Source organism: Ambystoma mexicanum, chromosome 12 (genome assembly GCF_040938575.1).
Source record: "Ambystoma mexicanum isolate Mex_15411 chromosome 12, UKY_AmexF1_1, whole genome shotgun sequence".
In the NCBI taxonomy this organism is placed as follows: domain Eukaryota; kingdom Metazoa; phylum Chordata; class Amphibia; order Caudata; family Ambystomatidae; genus Ambystoma; species Ambystoma mexicanum.
In genome coordinates this window covers 588,683,807-588,703,343 of record NC_090936.1, presented here as the reverse complement: position 1 = coordinate 588,703,343, position 19,537 = coordinate 588,683,807, and the positions used below count along the sequence as shown (strand labels likewise).

The window sequence follows — 19,537 nt, the reverse complement described above, 5'->3', positions numbered from 1 at the left end:
CCTAGCTGGAGAAATAAACCATCCTTTGAACTCTTGCAGCCGGGTCTCGGTGCCTTCTTCCCCAAAAGGGGTTGGTTATTTTATTTTCTCTCACACGTAGTAAGACGAAGAAAGGCACCTACATTTTTGGTGACCCCCGCGACGTGATTTAGAGAGGTGCCTCGAGGCCTGCACCGCCCGGCAGCAAGATCCAGGACGCCCCCAGCAAAACCATTGTCTCCGCGGTTGACCAGACTGTGCACACCAAGAAGAAAGGGTCAAGGGTTCCCGGTTGACGAATACCCGATCGAAAAAGCTGCGCGCCAAGGCAGGCCACGGCTTGGTTGGGGGACGGACCTGAGCGAGGTCCGGCCGTGAGCAGCGACCCTCGGAGTACCTGACTGAACACGTGGAGTCCCGGTTGCAAAGACCCCAAAGGAAGGTAAGGGGAAATACGGGAAGAAGGGAATTAGCAACAAAGGGAAGGTAGTTAAGAATAGGGTCTGCGTGAGTGACGGTGAGGCTTTTCTGATCTATCCTTTATATGGCCATTAGGTGTTGTAAGAAGTGAGAAGAAGAGAAGTGGTATCCTAGCCCGTACGGGGTAGAAGACAGCGCCGCATAGCATTTGTCCCGACCAAGTGCAGAATAAAGATAAAGAGAAAAATAGTAGGGGTCTCGAGTAGACTCGGAGTAGTTTTTTAGAATATTCTTTTTCCGTGAAGGTAAGAAATCTTGAGATATAATAAAGGTGAAAGGGGTGGGGAGTGAATGTGAAATAGTAGCTAGGATAGGAAAGAAGAAAAACCAGGGACAGTAACGGGAATAGGGAAAGAACAAACGCGCGCAGGCAGTGCATGTGTATGTTGCATGATTATATGTTTGTCGGTCTGCTTTGTCTATATGTATTGTTGAACACGCCAAAGTATTTCAGTACAAGTAACTTGTGATTAATGAATAATAGGCAAAGAAATAAATTGTGAGAGGTGACCAGGTAACACCTCTCAAGAAGAACAGTTAATGCGACATACCATAATTGCGAGTATTGCTAAAGAACGTATTGTCACATATTGTAACTGACATACCAAGTGAGAGGTGGGAAGGGACTCAAGGGTACCAGAACACACAAGAAAGGAAAAGAAGCATTGCCATGGGGGGAGTAACGCCACTGGCACATATTTGCCAGCACCTTCCACTATATAGCGACAGGATACAGAAGTATCACGATCAGTGGATCACTGAGATAAAAGGAGATGGGGTTATACCAATTTGGCCAGAAGGAGGGTCATTCGACAAAAGAGTGTTGGACCTAGTATCAACACATTTGCTAGCACGATACAAAGGGAAACAGTTACAGAACCGGAGGGAAGTATTAGATTTATGGTAATGTTCGAGGAAGTTACCCCCACGGCAAAGGTAGGTACAAGCCGAATGATAGAAAAGCAGAAAATACCTGAAGAAGTAAGCGGGACACCAAAAGGGGAGTGCTCAACAACTACAACCGAGAACCAAGTAACAAAAATCTATCCCTTAATGACCAGGCCAGCAGTAGGGTTTAGTGAGCCCCTGTATATACCACCCACCCCCACTGCTCAGTGCGGGGCAACAGCCCCCGAGCCCCCGCCATATGACAAAGGAGGCCTGTACGGCCCCACGAGTGCGCCTCCTGTGAACATAGCATGTTTAACAGGCGATTTAAATCGCCAGCTAGCACACGCACAAATGGAAATAACACAGTTAAGAGCTCTTTGTGACAGAGGGCAAATGGTGCCAGGGGGAGGGGAGGTACCCCCGCTGTCATTGGTCGATCTCACACCCCCGATAGGGGCAGTAAGCAATGCAACCCCAGCAGTCTCAGTATCAGGGCAATCCATAGCATCACAAGGGACGTCATCACAGCAAAGACAAGAACAAGAGTGGCAGTCAGGACAGTTCCTGTTCCAATTGAATAACAAGCCAGTGAGAATTATACGCCCAGATACACCAGAGAGTCAACAAAGTGGAGATCAGGGTGAAAGACAAGGAAGTGAACCCAAGGAAAACTGGGAGGATAATAACGAGCTAGAGTCAGAAATAGAAGAAGTATGGGATGATTTAGATGAATGCGAAGAGGCAGCTGCCGCAGAGGGTTCCCCACTGCCAAACTGCCGTTACCCAGACACACTATCACCACCATTATGGCAGGGTAGATTAAGACAACGAACAGGGAGGACAGGGAACATACTGGTAAGTAAAACGAAAAAAGGGAGAACGAGCAAAGCAGGAAAGAAACGGAAACTAAAATTGCCACTGATACATAAAGCAGCAGGTAGGCCAAACTATATTCCGTGGGCCCAAATGGACAAAAACAACCTATTAAAACTCCTCCCCCCGCTGACGGGAGGAGCAGGTAAGTGGATACATGTATTTGAAAAGAACACAGCGGGCGTGCTATTAGCTATAGGTGATGTGAAAAGCTTATTAGTAGCAGTAATCGGGGACCAAGCAGACACAATCTGGGAAAGGGCAGGGTTCCCGGGAGTAACAATGAGCTGTGATCGCCACAATGGATCACCATTCAACAATCTTCGAGCACAAGTGTGGGATGCATTGCGGCGTGCATTTCCAGACGTTCCAGATTTACATGCAGTGATGCAGTGCACGATGGAGGAGAACGAGGATCCTGCGCAATTCATTTTGCGAGTGCAAGACTTATGGAGAAGCGAAACTGGTACGGCATGGAATCAATCAACAGCTTTATTTTATTTTATCATTAAAAAGGGGTTGCCAAAAGAAGTGCAGAAGGCCTTGGACAAAATAGCTGGGATCGAAGCCAAGGGATGGCCAGAAATTCAGAGCATAATTGTACACCATTGGAGGAGGATCAAAGAGAAGGAAAAGGAGCTCACGCAAAAGTGGCTGGCCGACAAAGCAAAATTAGTGCAGACGAAATTAGTGAAGGTTGCCGCCATGGCTGCCAGTGTAACCGCAGACAGAGGAAACGAAGGAGAGGAAAACGTGGGAGGAAGGCCCGTTGGGATAGCGTCGCAGTGGGTTGGAGAGGACCAAGGACTGTGGAACGGAGAGGAACAGCCATGCCAAGGATCACAGTGGCAGAACAGGCAGGCCCAAGGAAGAGGTGGGTACCGCGGGCAGAGGGGAGGATACGGAGGAATGGGAAACAGAGGATATGGTGGGCAAGGACCAAGAGGAGGACAACAGGGGTCGTGTTGGGATTGTGGAAGATGGGGACATTATTCACAAGATTGTAGAATGCAACCATTAGGGTATTTTCAGCAGCAACAGCCCATGAACAATGAACAGGGGTGGGGCTGCCCACACCCAGGTAGCCCTTGTGGAGCTCCAATGGGAAGGGGGGGACAACAAGATCAGTACTGCTATGACCCCCAAATGCAACAAAGACAGCCAGCCCCACAACAGCAGCAGCGGCCACAACAGCAAAACGCACTACAGCCCATGGCGAGACAAAACCCAGTAGGAAACATAAACAATAACCCTTTTGCAGCGGCCGCAAACGGTGCTCCTGCCCCATTCCGTGGCGTAACGGTCGTAGGTGACAACGTTTTTTCAGTGCCAGGTCAGCAAAGATACCAAGACTAGGACAGCCCACAGGGAGCACTTGCGTGTCCAGTCCTATCCACCACACAAAGTGCAAATGAGGAACCACTAGTGGCGGCAGAGATAGGAAACAAGCAGTTTATCTTTAAGGTAGACTCTGGAGCAGAAAAATCATATCTCACAGAAGGGCGGTTTCAGCTATCGGGAAGAAATTTGGAGACGCAGGGGTTCTCCGGGGCTATTTTAAAAGTTCCTTATACAAAAGATCTTGATGTAACAGTAGGGGGAAAAACCGTGCGCGCACCCTTATTGTATTACGAAGACGCGCCAATCAATTTGATGGGACGAGACTTGCTCAGTAAGTTAAACATGACCATAGCCTTTACTGAAAGAGGGATAGTGTGCTCGACGCCAAGGGTATGCCCCGTACGAGCACTCCTGATAATAAGCACGATTACAAAGGAAGTTGCAGTAAGAGGGATCCCCATTGACATGGATATGTTCGTCTATGGAAACAGGTAGTGCCTGAAATAACACAAAAAGAGTGGAGAATACCATCAGACTTCATATTCCGCCTAATCACACCAACAGATGTAGTGCCAGGCACAATTATATCTATAGATATTGAGGCAGTTCAAGTTTCCAACAAACGCATTGTGGTCATAGGCCTGGACGCGCAGGGACGCGAGTGGAGAAGTGTGCTATGCATAGAGCCGAACATAATGCTAAAAGATATAACTGATGAAGAATTGTTTACTGATTACGAGGGGGATGGAGAAATAATAATGGAGATAAGCATACCATGTGACATTATGATCCAATACAGAGAAATACACAACCCACTCATGGCTAACATAAAGGCCCCACTGACAATATTTGAGGAAGACATGGCCAGGGTAGCACCTGAAATTTGGACTACAGGGCCACACAGTGTGGGATTGTTGCATGAGGTGACTCCCATAAAGATAAAACTGAAACCAGGTGCCCTCCCACCCAGAGTGAAACAATACCCAATATCCAAAGAAGCAGAGGAAGGTATTAGAGAAACAGTGAATGCACTCTTAAGCCAAAGTATCTTAGTGCCATCAACCTCCCCATGCAACACAGCGAAAGGAGGGGCGTGGAGAATGGTCCAGGACCTCCGCCCACTCAATGACGTCATCCAAAAGAGTTCCCATTAGTGCCTAACCCGGCATCAATATTGTGCAGTATACCAAAAGAGGCAACTTGCTTCACTGTCATTGATCTGAAAAATGCCTTCTTCTCTGTGCCACTCGCACCAGAGTCACAGTACCTTACAGCCTTTACATTAGGAAACAGCAGATATGAACACCGCAGACTCCCACAGGGGTATTGCGAGAGTCCAAGCATTTTTAACAGAGTACTACGAGAAGACATCGGCAACATAGATGTAGGGAGCACCATTATACAGTACGTAGATGATTTACTCGTCTGCAGCAAAACAGAAGATGAGTGTAGAGAAGACTCGATAACACTTCTTAAAGTATTGCCTGCCACGGGATACAAGGTGGACAAAGGAAAGTTACAATACTGCCTTGCAGACGTTGTATATCTCGGTCAGCAAATATCTAAAGATGGAAAAAGAATACTACCAGACAGAGCTGCTGCCATTCGACACATTATCAAACCAAAAACAGTAAAGGACATGCAGAAATTTCTTGGCATATGTAACTATTGCCGAGCATGGATTCTCAATTATGCAGCATACACACGGCCAATGCCACAAGCACTGAAGGAAGCACAGAAGAACAGGGCCCCAATAAAATGGACACAAGAGACAATTGCCCAATTCTCTCGATTAAAAGACCTTATTTCAGACACCCCAGTCCTTGCAAATCCATATTATGAAAGGGAATTTTTCCTGTTTTCACACAGCAATGGAACATTGATGACAGCAGTATTGACACAAAAGACATTGCTAGGCCACAAACCATTAGCGTACTACAGTGGAATATTAGACCCAGTAATGCAGGGACATTTCGCTTGTGAACAGGCCCTCGCTGCAGCGGCCTTCGCCATTGAGAAAAGTGCCACGATTGTAATGGGATGTTCAGTGACGCTAGATGCGGAACACTCATTATTTGCTATCTTGGAAAGATCAAAATCTACTCTCACAACACAGAGAGCATCTGGTTATGAAATAATAATATCAAGTCCAAATGTACACATGGTCAGATGCAAGACAGTGAACCCGGCCACATTCATTACAGAGCCATGCACAACTGAGGATTTACAGGAACACGATTGTAGAACGTATGAGAGAGAGGGCGAGGACATTCCCAAAGCAAGAGAAAATGCCCTTACAGAAGGAGAAATCTATTTCATAGACGGGTCAGCATCCATAAACTCAGAGACAGGAGAGAAACATGTGGGGATGGCAGTAGTGCGCATGGAAGACACATACGAAGTGATTGTTCAAAAGCGCCTCCCCTCACATTACTCTGCACAAGCAGCCAAACTGACCACACTAATCAGCGTGTTACACACAGCCAAAGATTGTGCCGTAACAATATATTCAGACTCAGCTTACGTCACCACCACAGTTTACTCAGGGTTATCACGTTGGCGAAGGAGAGGGTTCAGTAGAGCAGACAGGTCTCCCGTACAACATTCCACGTTGCTAAATGAATTAATAGAAGCTTTAGCAGAGCCATCAATAGTAGCGGTGGTTAAATGCCAAGCCCATACCAATAACACAGACGCCATCTCATTGGGGAGCGCGGCAGCCGACGCAGCAGCGAAGGAAGCCTTGTACTTCAATAAGACACCAACATCAGAGTACATTGTAAAAACAACCACAGCAGAACAACCAGCAGAAGCATACAGTAACACGCCCATAGCACAATTGATAGAACTCCAGAGAAGGGCCCCACCGGAAGAGCAGGAGTTGTGGGGCAAACGAGGATGTAAACAATCAGCCACAGATCTCATTTGGAGACAGGAAACAACAGGCAAGGTAGTGATGCCTGTAGAATTATTAGAAGCAGCGTTCCAACAACTGCACTTCCCAGCTCATGTTGCAAAACAACACATTGCCTCAGACATTCAGGAAGATTGGTTTGTTCCCAATCTGCACGAATACTTGTCTAAATTTGTGATTGAATGTACTACATGCCAAACTTACAATTCAGGAATGACATTACGAACTCTGCGTGGCACTTTGCCACGCCCTACAGGACCATTCAGAGAACTACATATCGACTACGCCGATATGGGAGAAAGATGTAATGGAGCGAGATACTTGATTGTGGTGGTATGCCCTTTTTCACGGTGGGTGGAAGCGGGCCCCTGTCCCCATCCTGATGCAAAATGTGCTGCCAAGTTCCTTGTGCGAGACGTATTCTCGCGGTGGGGAATATGTGACGTGATCCGTTCAGACAACGGCACGCACTTTGTGAATGATCTCTTCAAAGAAGTAACCTCCCTTCTGGGGGTGAAACATAAACTATGTTCGATTTATCATCCAATGGCCAATGGAGTTGTGGAAAGGATCAACGGGCTGCTCAAAAGCAATTTATCGAAATTATGCAGCATGTTGAAAAAAAATTGGGTATATTGTCTGCCCCTAGCACTGTTCCAACTTAGAAATCAACCATGCAAGGATCACCATTTAAGCCCGCACAAAATCGTGACCGGGAGAAGAATGCACACGCCGCTCTCTCCTGTTAGGAGGGCGTCTGATGCACACAGGGCTGCCACAGTGCTGGGGGAAGAGTTTAAGGAATACCTAGCACAGCTAACGCGCGCAGTACGCAGCATAGCAAAACAAATTGCTCCGCCATTCACTGAAGATGTAGCAACAGACACCTACATGCCGGCAGCAGATAGCCCAGAGGGGCCATTAATGTCAGGGGAACACATCTATGTTAGAAGTTTTGTAAGAAGGTGGAATTCACCAAGATTACATGGTCCATACACAGAAGTGTACAGCACCCCAACTGCAGTTAAAGTGAAGGAACTGAAATACTGGTTGCACCTCTCAGATGTGAGAAGGGCGTGCGGTGTCGCACTCTCCCAAAATGAAACAGACTGCGTGGATGGCACCGCTAACAGTCTGACACGATGAAAACTGCAACTAAGACAGGGAAAGAATAGTGAAAAAGCAAAATGTTTTTTTATATATATATATTCTGTCTCTCTTCTTTTATCTTTTTTTTTTTCTCATAGGAATCATGTTATTTTTTCTATTTTTCTTCATTGTTTACATGATAAATGGAAATAAATTGTTAAATGCCTAATTGAGCAAAAAGATGAAAAAGAATGAACAATTACAAATATGTTTCTTTTCATGATGACTTAACGAATTTGTCTCGCCCACATAGGTTCAACATGAGCCAATGCGATGAAACGGCTGAGCAGGCTGAAATGTTAGATAGAAATAGGGATGCCACTAGGGCCAGTAGATTAAGTAATGTGGAATGCGTTATAAAATATGCTGCCATACTATTTGCAATAATGATGTTTTATTTTATTTGGTATAACGTTGTTTTATTTGTGGCAAATGAAATGAACAAAGGGGGGAGCGGGACTGATATGACAAAACCAGGGTCTAGACTAATATGGACTGGAGTAACAACCATTTTGAAGAACACTTATAATGTTGAATCAAATAGCATAAATGCAACACCACCCTATGTACAACTACATGTGACCAAAACTGCTATTCCATTGTTGAGTAATAGTATGGCTAAGGAAATAGAGCTTGGATGGAATGTAAATGATGACTATTGGTTGACTAACTCCAGAAATACAAGCATGCACACACACGGCACCAGAAACCACTACTGAATACACACATGTCACCATGAACAACATTTATGATGCATGGTCCAGAATATTCCCGCTGCAATATCAACGAGTTAGTACCCAATTAAAAAACAAAAGAAGGAGGAGAAAAAGGGGGGCGGGGAAAAACAGATATGATATTTATCACAATCTGGGGTTAGATGAAATAGAGGACCCCCGACACCCTGACCAATCAAATAAATGGTATTCAGACATGAGCACCGCAGCAAAGCAAGCAATTAATGAAAGTTGCTACGTGTGCTCACTTATTCCTCATGCAACTGGAACCCCAAAAATGTTAGTTCCACAGAAAGTACCCTTGTCTGAGGCCCAATGTTTGATTCATCTGATGCTGTGTAGAATAAAAAAGACATTTCAGGCACACACAGTCACCATGGAAAAATTGGAAAACGAACAAACATGCACCAGCAGACGACAAGGAGTAATCTGCCTCCAAGAGCCATTTTTCATCATAAAAGGGACAAGGTATGCAGACGACAAGCGGCATGATGAAACGATTAAATGCAAAGCTGAGGGGCTTCGAGGGCTGCCAGATGAAACATACGAGTGGGCAAAAGAAACGTGCATCCCCATCTGGTCACAGCATATCACCAAGCTGACATGGGTCACACCCCTGGAGAGACCCATAAAGATGCAAAGGGAAATACCGCACAAACTTTGCTTCCATGGAGAAAGGAAGGTGAATATGGGAAACGCACAGCAGTGCAATAAGGTGTGCAGTCATAATGTCGACATCAATAATGTCGACAGTCAAAATGTCAACAAATTAATGTCGAAAATCAATAATGTCGACATACAAAAATGTCGACATTTTACATTAATGTCGACATTTTTTCGAAATGTTGTATAAATAAATAAATATATATTTATTGTTGTGTTGTATGTGTTGAGTATGAGGGGTGGGGGGTGGCAGGGGGTATTGGGTGAGAGGGGTTGGGGGGGACATCCCCATAGTAAATGATATTCTTTTTATTTATTTGTTTATTTATTTATTGAATAATAAATAAATAAATAAATATATAATTACTATGTGTTGGGAATGAGGGTGAGAGGGTGGTTGGGGGGGGTGTGGGGGGGTGTCAGGGGGGTGTTGGGTGAGGGGGGGTTGGGGGGGACCCCCCCCCATAGTAAATTAGACTCTTTTTGGTTATTTATTTATTGAAAAAATAAATAAATAAATAATTAGATTGTGTTGGGTATGAGGGGTGAGAGGGTGGTTAGGGGGTGTGGTGGGGTGGCAGGGGGGTGTTGGGTGAGGGGGGGTTGGGGGGGGACCCCCCCATAGTAAATGATACTTTTTGTTGGTTATTTATTTATTGAAAAAATAAATAAATAAATATATAAATAATTAGAATGTGTTGCATATGAGGGGTGGGAGGGTGGTGGTGTGGGGTGTGGGGGGGTTGCAGGAGGGTGTTGGGTGAGGTGTTGATAGTGTTAAGGGTTTATAGTCATATTGTCGAAAAAAAAATGTCGACATTTTTTTTTCGACATTATGACTTTTTACATTAAAAGTATAGAATGTCGACATTATTATTTTCGACATTATTTTTTCGACATTTTTGTCTGTCGACATTTTTTTGTCGACATTATGACTATAAACCGTGCAATAAGACTAATAATACCAGATATGAAAAAAGGCACTGCTGCATTAATGGACATATACTGGATCTGTGGCAAACAAGCTTACCTGCATCTCCCAGCATCCTGGAGGGGCACTTGTGCCCTAGCCACACTTCACTCAGCACTAATGGTGATACCAGAGAGCCACTTTCAGTTTACAGCAAGGCTTTCGGCTGACAGTTCGACAGCAGGCCAATCGGCTGACATATCGGCAGCAGGGCAATCGGCTGAACCATCGACAGCGCCCGATGAGACAATCACGGAGCCCCCAGCATACAAACTATTGTCAGAAGAAACATTGAGAACCAAGTTGTCACGCAGCAAAAGATCCAATTATATTTCGTCCAAATCGTCAGAACTCCTTGCTGAAATCCCACAGCAGTACAAGCTTTTCTCATCTGCAGAGACATTTTTTGCATCATTTCTAGCACCAGGCGTTCAAGCAAGGACAAACGCGAAATGGCTGCAGATAACGTGCTGGGAGCTCATCCAGCTGGCTAACGATACTGAAGAAGGATTCAACATCATAAAAATAGAACTCCGTGCACTGCGCCTGATGACGATGCAAAACAGATATGTCTTAGATCTTATCACGGCGATGGACGGCGGTGTTTGCAAAAAAATTGGGGGGGCGTGTTGCACGTTCGTACCAACTTCAGATGCTGATAACGGGACACTGTCACATGTGATAACAGCGGTGCATAATTTAGGAGAAAGAATGAGAGCAGAAGGTGGAGCAGATAACGACACGTGGTTCGACAATCTGTTCAGCTGGATACCATCATGGGTGAACATAGCAGCGAAGATACTCATTCCCATTATTGTCTTTCTTCTCCTAATATTCTGTGTGTGCCAATTGGGACTAAGATGCTGTGAAAATAATATGCCTAATTCAGCAATGATGATGGTAACAGTGGGCCGACAGACAACGGTGGCTACCATGATAGATGCCCAAGTACAAACTGGAGAATACACCACACCACAGTATAGAATGACTGCCATCTATAGGCAGTATGGGGACGTGGTCGATAGTCTACATCACACTACCATTAAAGAACCAAAGAACTTGCTGTGGTATAACGAGGTTTGGATAGATTTAGATGGGGATGGTGGGATATACTTAATGGTGACCCCAGAAGAACACGCAAGAAGAGGGAACAGCTTAAGAAGTGTAGGCAAAGCATGGATGCCAATAAAGGGTACACCCGCTTGGGATGAGGCTGTGGCTGAATCTGAGCGCTACCGAAGGGAGAACGGAAAGAACGAGATAGTAGTTTGTTACTTTAGATGTAACGAATGGGGGGAATGTATGGGAGTGAGCGGTCCCCAGGCCCCCTCGCGCTGTGCACTCCTCAGTACAAGGCTTGGACCACGTGCCTCCGGTAGTGGGATTGCCCCTTGCCCTTATGTAAAGTTAACCACGGTTGACTGCTACATAGATGGGACTACTGAGCAGGACACGGGGCATCCATCTTTTGTGCCCCCTTTCGACTCCATCTTGGGTAAACAGGCCTCACTGCGATAGTACAGCAATGCTCAGCTCCCCTTCCACCGCAGCAGCCAAGGACAGACACACACACACACACAAGGCGCGCAGGCAGCTGGCTGGCCCCCACCCTTGCACTCCCCCTGCGAAGGAAAGCTCTGCGCTTCCATTCTCACGCTGAAGCCGGAGAAAGTTGCAACAACCAATATGATACAGTTTTCTTCCTCTGAGATCATTGTTAGCATGAGAACCAGCATGTGAACCAAGATGAGCTAAGCACTTTCTGCTCGTTCGTCCCCATAGATGTGCAAGCCACCCATCCCCATTTAGAACAATTTATTGCCATCTTGACCCTGCGCTCCCTGTAAGGTATTTCTTTCAAGTGCCAGACCCTCGCCTGTGCTGCGGAACCCACCCAACACACCCATTACTAACCTTAAGCATTTTACTACAATATATGTTTTTTCTCATACTAATAGGTTTGAAGTTTAGGAGATATGTGAAACACAGCTTGATTCTTTTTACATGCACAATAAAGGTCAAGGCCTCTAATTAAAGCCACGAATGACCCAATTGTACTGACAATAATTATTATGTGTAACTAGTGTAGAAATATGAAAAGTAGCATAAAATGTTTTAGATAATTTGTTATATAGTGTTTTTCGAATGCAACATATTAGCTTAGGTAGTGACCACAGTGACCGGACCCTGACCTGCGTGGAACACAAGATATTTGACGTCAGCCACTCAGCCAACCAGAAGGAAGAGATGCCACCCACACCTACAGCACCACACCGCCTGACCAATCGGGTCCATTTAGCACTTTTTGTTAGAGTTACTTTAATTGATATATATACAAGTTTGATGTAATGTTGAAAGAGGGGTTTTTTGGGTTATTTCCTAGCTGGAGAAATAAACCATCCTTTGAACTCTTGCAGCCGGTCTCTGTGCCTTCTTCCCCGAAAGAGGTTGGTTATTTTATTTTCTCTCACACGTAGTAAACCGGGGAAAGGCACCTACACCATGCCAGAGCCAAACTTAACAGCTCATATCAATCCTTCCGCATAAACATCCAAATCAAGGTGGTAGACAGAGTAAAAATTATTAGGGATGTATATGGATTTGTCCATGAGTGCCGAAGCCCATGTTGTCCAACTAAATAAGAACCGCCCCCCCGAGTGAAGACAATTGATCAACAATAGCCAGAGCCACCATCCTATCAAGGCTGGATTACGGCAATGCTCTCATGCTGGGAGCAAATAAGGGCCATATCGCCAAATGCCAAACTATCCAAAATAATGCTGTAAGGATTATGGAAAAGAAGTCCGAAAAGGAACACATAAGCGAGGACAGAAGGAATCTACACTGGTTAGCCATTGAGGAAAGAATTGCTTTTAAGGCTCTGACACTGACACAAAGATGCATCCACGGGAATGCCCCGTCCTACCTGAAAAGCAAACTGATCACAAACGTTCCAAAACGGGCACTCAGATCAGACTCAAAATGTCAAATCGAAATTGACAGGTTCAAAAAGGCTAACTGACTCCGAAAAGCCTTCCATATTAAAGCAGCCATTATGTGGAACAACCTACCAATCTCTTTAAGACTAGAACAGAAATACACAAGTTTCTGGAGAAAACTCAAAACACATTTGTTGTTCAAAAGACAAACCGGTCCTAGGGAACTGATACCCCAGTGATTTACTGAGCGCCTTGTCTTGTGATTATATGGTTTTTGTCTTCATGTCAGCGCCCTGATGCTTGCATGCTGCTGGCGCTATACAAAAAATAAAATTACTGATGGTCCGCCTCTCCTTCCTCTGTCTTTTTCACCACCTTCTTAATGATTATCCGCTCATCCTCTAAACTCACTTCCAACCTCTTCTTTGTCTCCTGCTTTGTTTTTCCACTCCTCCTATGCACATCTTGTCAACCTTCTCCTTTTCTCCTCTGATGTGCCTCCACTCCTCTTTTACATGTTCTCTTCTCTCACAAGCCTGCTCTCTGCACTCTCCGTCTTGCCCTGAACGCTGCTGTGCTCCAAATATCCTTACCAATAGCTTCCTTGAACCTGCTTTTATAGGCCCTTCTTCCCTCCCCTGGGCTAGGCTATTTACAAAGGTCTTTACCTGAATTTTATGTAAGTGCTTGTTTAATTAAGGTGTTAGTGTTCCTGATGAGACGTTTCCTCCTACTAAGGAGACTGAGCCTTTAAAACGGCTGTCTACTAGCTTGTTTTAACAAGCTTTGAATCCTCACGGCCCCTGCACATTATATAATATTGGATAAACCAACTACTGTAGTCTGAGGATAAAGATTTAAATATAGAAAATAATTTTCAACAACAGTAATTTTTGTAAAACACATTTGTGTATATATATTTTTTTTTGTAAAGAATAAATTGCATACAAGAAACAGTGACAATGTTATTGCACAAAGAAGAAATAATTGGAATAATTGTTGTCAGTAGTCCGTTATTTTCAAGTGGCGACGCGTTTCGAGGGGAAATGCCTCTTCTTCATAGGCCTAAAAACAGACCATAAAGTAATATATGTTTTACAAAGGAACTGTCCAATTTGATAAACCATACATACTAAGTAGCTTATACATCGATTCCATGTTAACAGAGAGATCAAAAACAATTTTTCTACCAAACACTTTTTGGTTTACATGATATAAACAAAAATACTCCTCATATATTTACACTCAGCTTTGTTATAAGTGAGTAAAACAAGAATACATTCATATGTTTCAAAACAAGGACACTAGGATCCTTTCCAAGTTTAAACATGACCACTGATGTGTTTCCCCAAATATTAAAAGTCAGGTAAGTGGGGGTCCCATGAACACCATTACTGTCCAACCAGAACACCGACCATGCGGTTAATTAATAATGGAATGAAAAAGGTTACCTATTAGTGCAGGAATGGAGATGTGTGTCGATTACTGCCACCACAAACTGGTGTGTACACGGATGTAGCAAGAAACTGCTTCCAAAGTGATGCTGTAGATCGGCAAAGTGATTATAGTTTTCAGTAAGAATAAAGTAACAGGAGCCAGTTCAATCTAAGAGATGAAAGTAAATTGAATGCTCATGTCAAGTATAGTGTTGAAAACAGTCAAAGAGAGGCCGGATACTCCTAAGGCATACGGTACTCAAGATAACACTACATAGTTCAGTATAAAGCTGCAATCATCGTCAGGAAGGGATACACAATTTAAAAGATGATGTTGCTACCGCATATTGCACTGGGTTATAGTGGTCCTAATAGGACCTTACAGCAGCAAGCCAACTGTTTCCATATAGATACTCAAGAAAGTCAAAAAAGAAGGCCAGGCGCAAATGTCTCGTGGTGTGGAACCCGCCACACCAGGAGAACCAAGTAATCAGGGGATTATGTACACTAGAATCGAAAATGTGGAGATGGAAAAAGCCCAACAAGACTTACACTGATCCAAAAGCGAAGTGAATATGGCAGTCCGGTGGTGTACTAATGCTACGTCTAAAAAGACCATCAGTGCCAGCCAGAGTTTACTCGACGTGCGGAAAATTTCGAAAGTGAAGCAATCTACAAAAAAAATTATTAACGAAAGAAACGTATTAAGTATATATTGAACAAGAGTACGGGAACAAATAATGTAAATAGATAGAGTCATACCCAGAAATTGGTTTCTTCGAGTATGCGTTCGGTAAGTGTTAGTCCATCAGCTGCTAGCTTGCTAGCTTGTTTTGCCAGATCCCACACATGAGTGTTGGAGCATGAGGAGCGGGCTCTATCAAAGGTGATGGTGCAGAGTGTATATCTGTGGGATTGCTTTCTGCGCTGCAGTAGGCTGCTCTGGCTGGCATTGTTTCAATAATAAGTTGTGAGCATATCCAGTGAATGCAAAGTATTCATTATAATTACAGGTCCTGTCTTAAGGGGCCCGTTGATCTTCTAGGGCTCTCAGCACATTCTACAATGATCCATCTTTCACATGTGGCAATCCCTTTCAACCTGCTTGTGCCTGGTTTGTTGAGGGTAGGCCCAGCTACATACTGTGGGTGGTGATGCCTTACCCGCATTGTCTAACTTACCAACCACCATGAGCGTCAGGCTTTAAACCTCATCCCAGGGGGTAATAGATATGTTTGCCTTAAACAATTACACTTACATCTTCCAATTTTCTCCCACTAGGAATTACCCGACTGGAGCGCTGGGAACGGGCAGAATTCTTGGGGCTGAAGCCACCCAAGTCAATAAGGGACCTTGTGCTGAAACACAAAGATGATCCAAGATTTATAAACGGGTAAGCTCATCTCAAACCAAATCAAAGACTCGGGCATCAATTTTCCTTTAGTTGTGGGAACATTGATGCCCGAGAGCATAGTGATGCATTGTGTGATGGAGGTCCCTCTAGGGCAGAGTTGAACATATTGACATGGGCTGAACCACTTGCTGATTGTGTGTGTTTGTGTGTGTTTAGTATTGCAGGCCTCTCTGTCATTGGTACAAACTTGCAGCCATTCAAAACGCTCACAACCTCTGCCAAAATCTTAGTAAATACCACACTGTGTAGCTACACACTCCAATGCACACACCAGTACATCTAAACTCTTCTAAGAGCCCCAATCCCAGATTCTTGATTTCTTTTATCATAACATCAAACACACACCACCGCAATTAAGTCCTCTTCAGAGATCTTAACCTCCCTTGCAACACAACCACGAAACATTAAGCGAAAAGTCTTTCACAAAGTGAGCTCCTCAGTTGATCTCATTGCTCAGATTACAAACCCACTCACCTAAAAGCAAACACCATTGACTTTTTCATCTCCAACGTTCTCCCACTTTATGCTTCCATGATCCACTACTAACTGATTTCACAATCCCTTTTGCATCACCCACACAAACAGTAAACACAAAGAGCAACCAAAATGCTTGACAACCTGCAGTACCTTTAGGAAGTTACCAGGGACTCCCCCGAGCAAGCCTTAACCACCATGCCACCTTCTGAAACATAGAAGTCTGATGCACACATTCCCAACCTCACATCCCTGCCCTGATGTACATGCCTCATCACCAACAAAATACTAAATCCCAAAGTACACCAGTAAATCCCTATTCAAGCCACTTCACCACCACATCAGCCATCTCTCCTCGCTCTTAGTTTCCCACTCATCCTTCACGTTGATAAAATCCAGTGCTAGAAGACGAGACCAACATGATCACATGAGCCTACACACTTTGCCAGAGTTCATACTTGTGCTTTTTCTGAAAATAGCCATATGGCCTTTAAATTCTTCATCCATTTTTGATTTTCTTTTCTTTTTTTAAATTGAGGACTCATCTCAATGTCAAGATGTCCTAAGCAAAATATATGTCCTGTGCCCAAGATCCTTTTCTGGCCCACACACTCTAAAACTAACTTATATGTTGTGAAGGATATTGTCTCTGGTTCTCAAAGTGCACAAATGTTTAGATCCAACACAGAAGAGTAAATCCAACCAAAACGTTCCAAGTGGACAATGTTCCCAGTTCCAGGGAATGGAACCCATCCCCAGATTCCTTTTAAGAAAATAAAAAGTTCCAACAAAGAATAATCCAAGTTACTTGTAACCCCAAGAGGTTAACTCTGTCCTCTTGGTGGGTTTACAGTTCTAGGGGAAATGGATCCCTTCCCCAGGTTTCTCTTAATATTCAAAAACAGTTCAAAATCCTTAGGGCATGTACCTTCCTTGGGATTCTCTTTTCACTGTGTTACAATTTGGTTGCGGGTCCCAGACTCGCAGATCATCTGGTATACTCTCCTGCTAAGCTCTTTTCCACCTTTAAAACCATTCACAATCTCAAGGGCATTGATCTTCCTTGAGATACTTTTCTTACTGTAGTTTCTTACACACACTTGACTTCACCTGGTATACTCTCCTGCCAGGTCTTAGATGCAGTCTCTTTCACTTTTTGGTACACACTTGGGCTTTGTGTGGTATACTCTCCTGCCAGGACTTTTATACAGTTTTTCATTCACTTGTTTTACCATTTCTTTGCAACCACTTGGCTTTGCCTGGAATACTCGCCTGCCAGGACTTACAAGCAGTTACTTTCTCTTTTATCCCAATTTTCTTTTTCCAATGGTGACTTATTCACCCTTGTTTAACAAAGTGTGCTTCAATATCTGTTCCTTCTGTTATGCGCTAGGTCTCTGTCCCTTTCTCAAGACCATTCACATTTACTTTGCAGTTTATTTTGGAATATGTGTTCAGCTGCCCGTTCGTGGCATGATTCACAAATAGGTTAATCTCTCACAGGCTTCCCTTCTCCTTTCATGAAACATCACACACTTCAGGCAACCCGGTAACCCATAAATATCCCTGGGCTTAGCGGCCGCTTCCAGTGTCTCTTGCGTTTCTCAGCTTCAGTTCCTCTCAATCTGCTGGCTTGGCATGCATCTAGTTAGCCGCTGTGTCGTTCTTTACTGCACATGGTTCCCACTGCTTCGTACTCTCAGCCGGTGAGCTTCCTGCTGTCTGCTTACTCTTCGTGTCATCTGCATTTGCCTTCATGCCACTTCCCACTGCATGCTTCCCCTCAGCGTTCTGACCAGTGTCAGAACAGGCCACGGTACAACCCAGCCTCTGCAGCTCTCTCTCCTCTGTGTCAGCTGTTGCAGATTCAAACTTATCTGCATAATTGGTTTACCGGTTTTAGTCATCTTCATTACGCTGTCCCTCTTCTCGTCTCAGTTGTTGTCAGGTTGTTCCTTGTATGATATTGAGGAAGCTGATGTTGAACGCTATTGGGAGTAATCCTCACTGTTCCCAGCCTCTTCCTCATTTTAGTTGTTAACATACTATTTGTTGGGTGATATTGGGGAATACTTGAAGTAGACTTGGCAAGTGGTTGAAGGAGTGTGTTACAATATGCTATTAGGGCATGAGGAAGGGAGGGAACATCCCTAAAAGAAAATGGGGGTTATGTGACTTTCTCCAATGATGCCGTGTAATCCCCCTGGGTGTCACCTCCCCCATGTGGTCCTCACTCTTATAGCCGCCCCCACTGTCAGGATCAGGTAGCGGCTGCCGTCCCCTGGCCACATGAGCAGAGGCTACCTCAGAGAAAGGAGTGCGGACATCATCCATTCATCACACCATACATTCATCACATAACATTTTTGTTCATTTGATTCAAGGTGCAGAGGGATAGAGCATAACGATTGATTCTGCCATCACCACCCACTCCGTGCATCTAGTCTCCCAGCATTTTGGACCTCATAGATTTTTCATGTGGGTGGAAATGCTGCCATTCATACGGTTTTCCTCATGGTTTCTCTACCTGTATAAACTGGATGCAATCCACAGAGATTCATGTAAATGCCATTTATTTATTTATAATTAACATTTATAAAGAAGCCAGTAGGCATTGTGGCGCTGTTTTGAGACAACGAGCTTAGTTACACTGTACAATCTTAATTTTACATAAGAAGTACAATCTTAGTTGCAGTATGCATGGTACAGGCGTGAATCTAGGGGATGGGGGATAGAGAAGCAGGGGTATGGGGTTAGCTGAATAGTGTGGTTTTTAGAGCTGTGATGGAGGACTCCGCTCTAAGTGAGTTGGGCAGGGCATTCCATAGTTTCAGTGCTATATGAGGGAAACCAATACCACCTGCTTTTGCTCTTTTGATAGAGGAGATCCACAACTGGTTCTCATGGCAAGTTCTTTTTGGGCATGAGGAAGTGTCTCTTGCAATGATTTCTGATAGGTAAGGTGGGGCATCTCTTGTGAGACACCGGTGTGTAAGGGAGAGGGTCTTGAAAGTGATCCTTTCCTTGACAGGAAGCCAGTGGGTGTCTCACCTTGCTTATGTGATGTGGTCCCTTTCCAGTATATTTAGGGCTGCTCTGAGGGCGTTATTCTGAATGACTTAGAGTCTGTTAAGATTTTTTATGTTTTGTACCTGCTAAGAGGACGTTGCAATAATCTAATTTGGCTCCAATGGTGGCTCTAGCTATAGATAGTCGGTTTTGCTTGGAAAGGAAAGGTTTTACTGCGTTGATGAGCTTGGTGGTATGGGCAGATGCAGAA

The 19,537-nt window shown here is 44.3% G+C and overlaps 1 protein-coding gene across 1 annotated transcript in view; it reads left to right on the top strand.

Moving 5' to 3' along the window:
• The window catches only part of POLD4 (DNA polymerase delta 4, accessory subunit), a 293,308-nt gene that overhangs the window by 170,698 nt on the left and 103,073 nt on the right, over nucleotides 1-19,537 (top strand). The window contains exon 4 of the mRNA XM_069628951.1: nucleotides 15,651-15,762. Coding sequence (XP_069485052.1) covers nucleotides 15,651-15,762 — 112 coding nt within the window. The remainder of the gene's footprint in view (nucleotides 1-15,650; nucleotides 15,763-19,537) is intronic.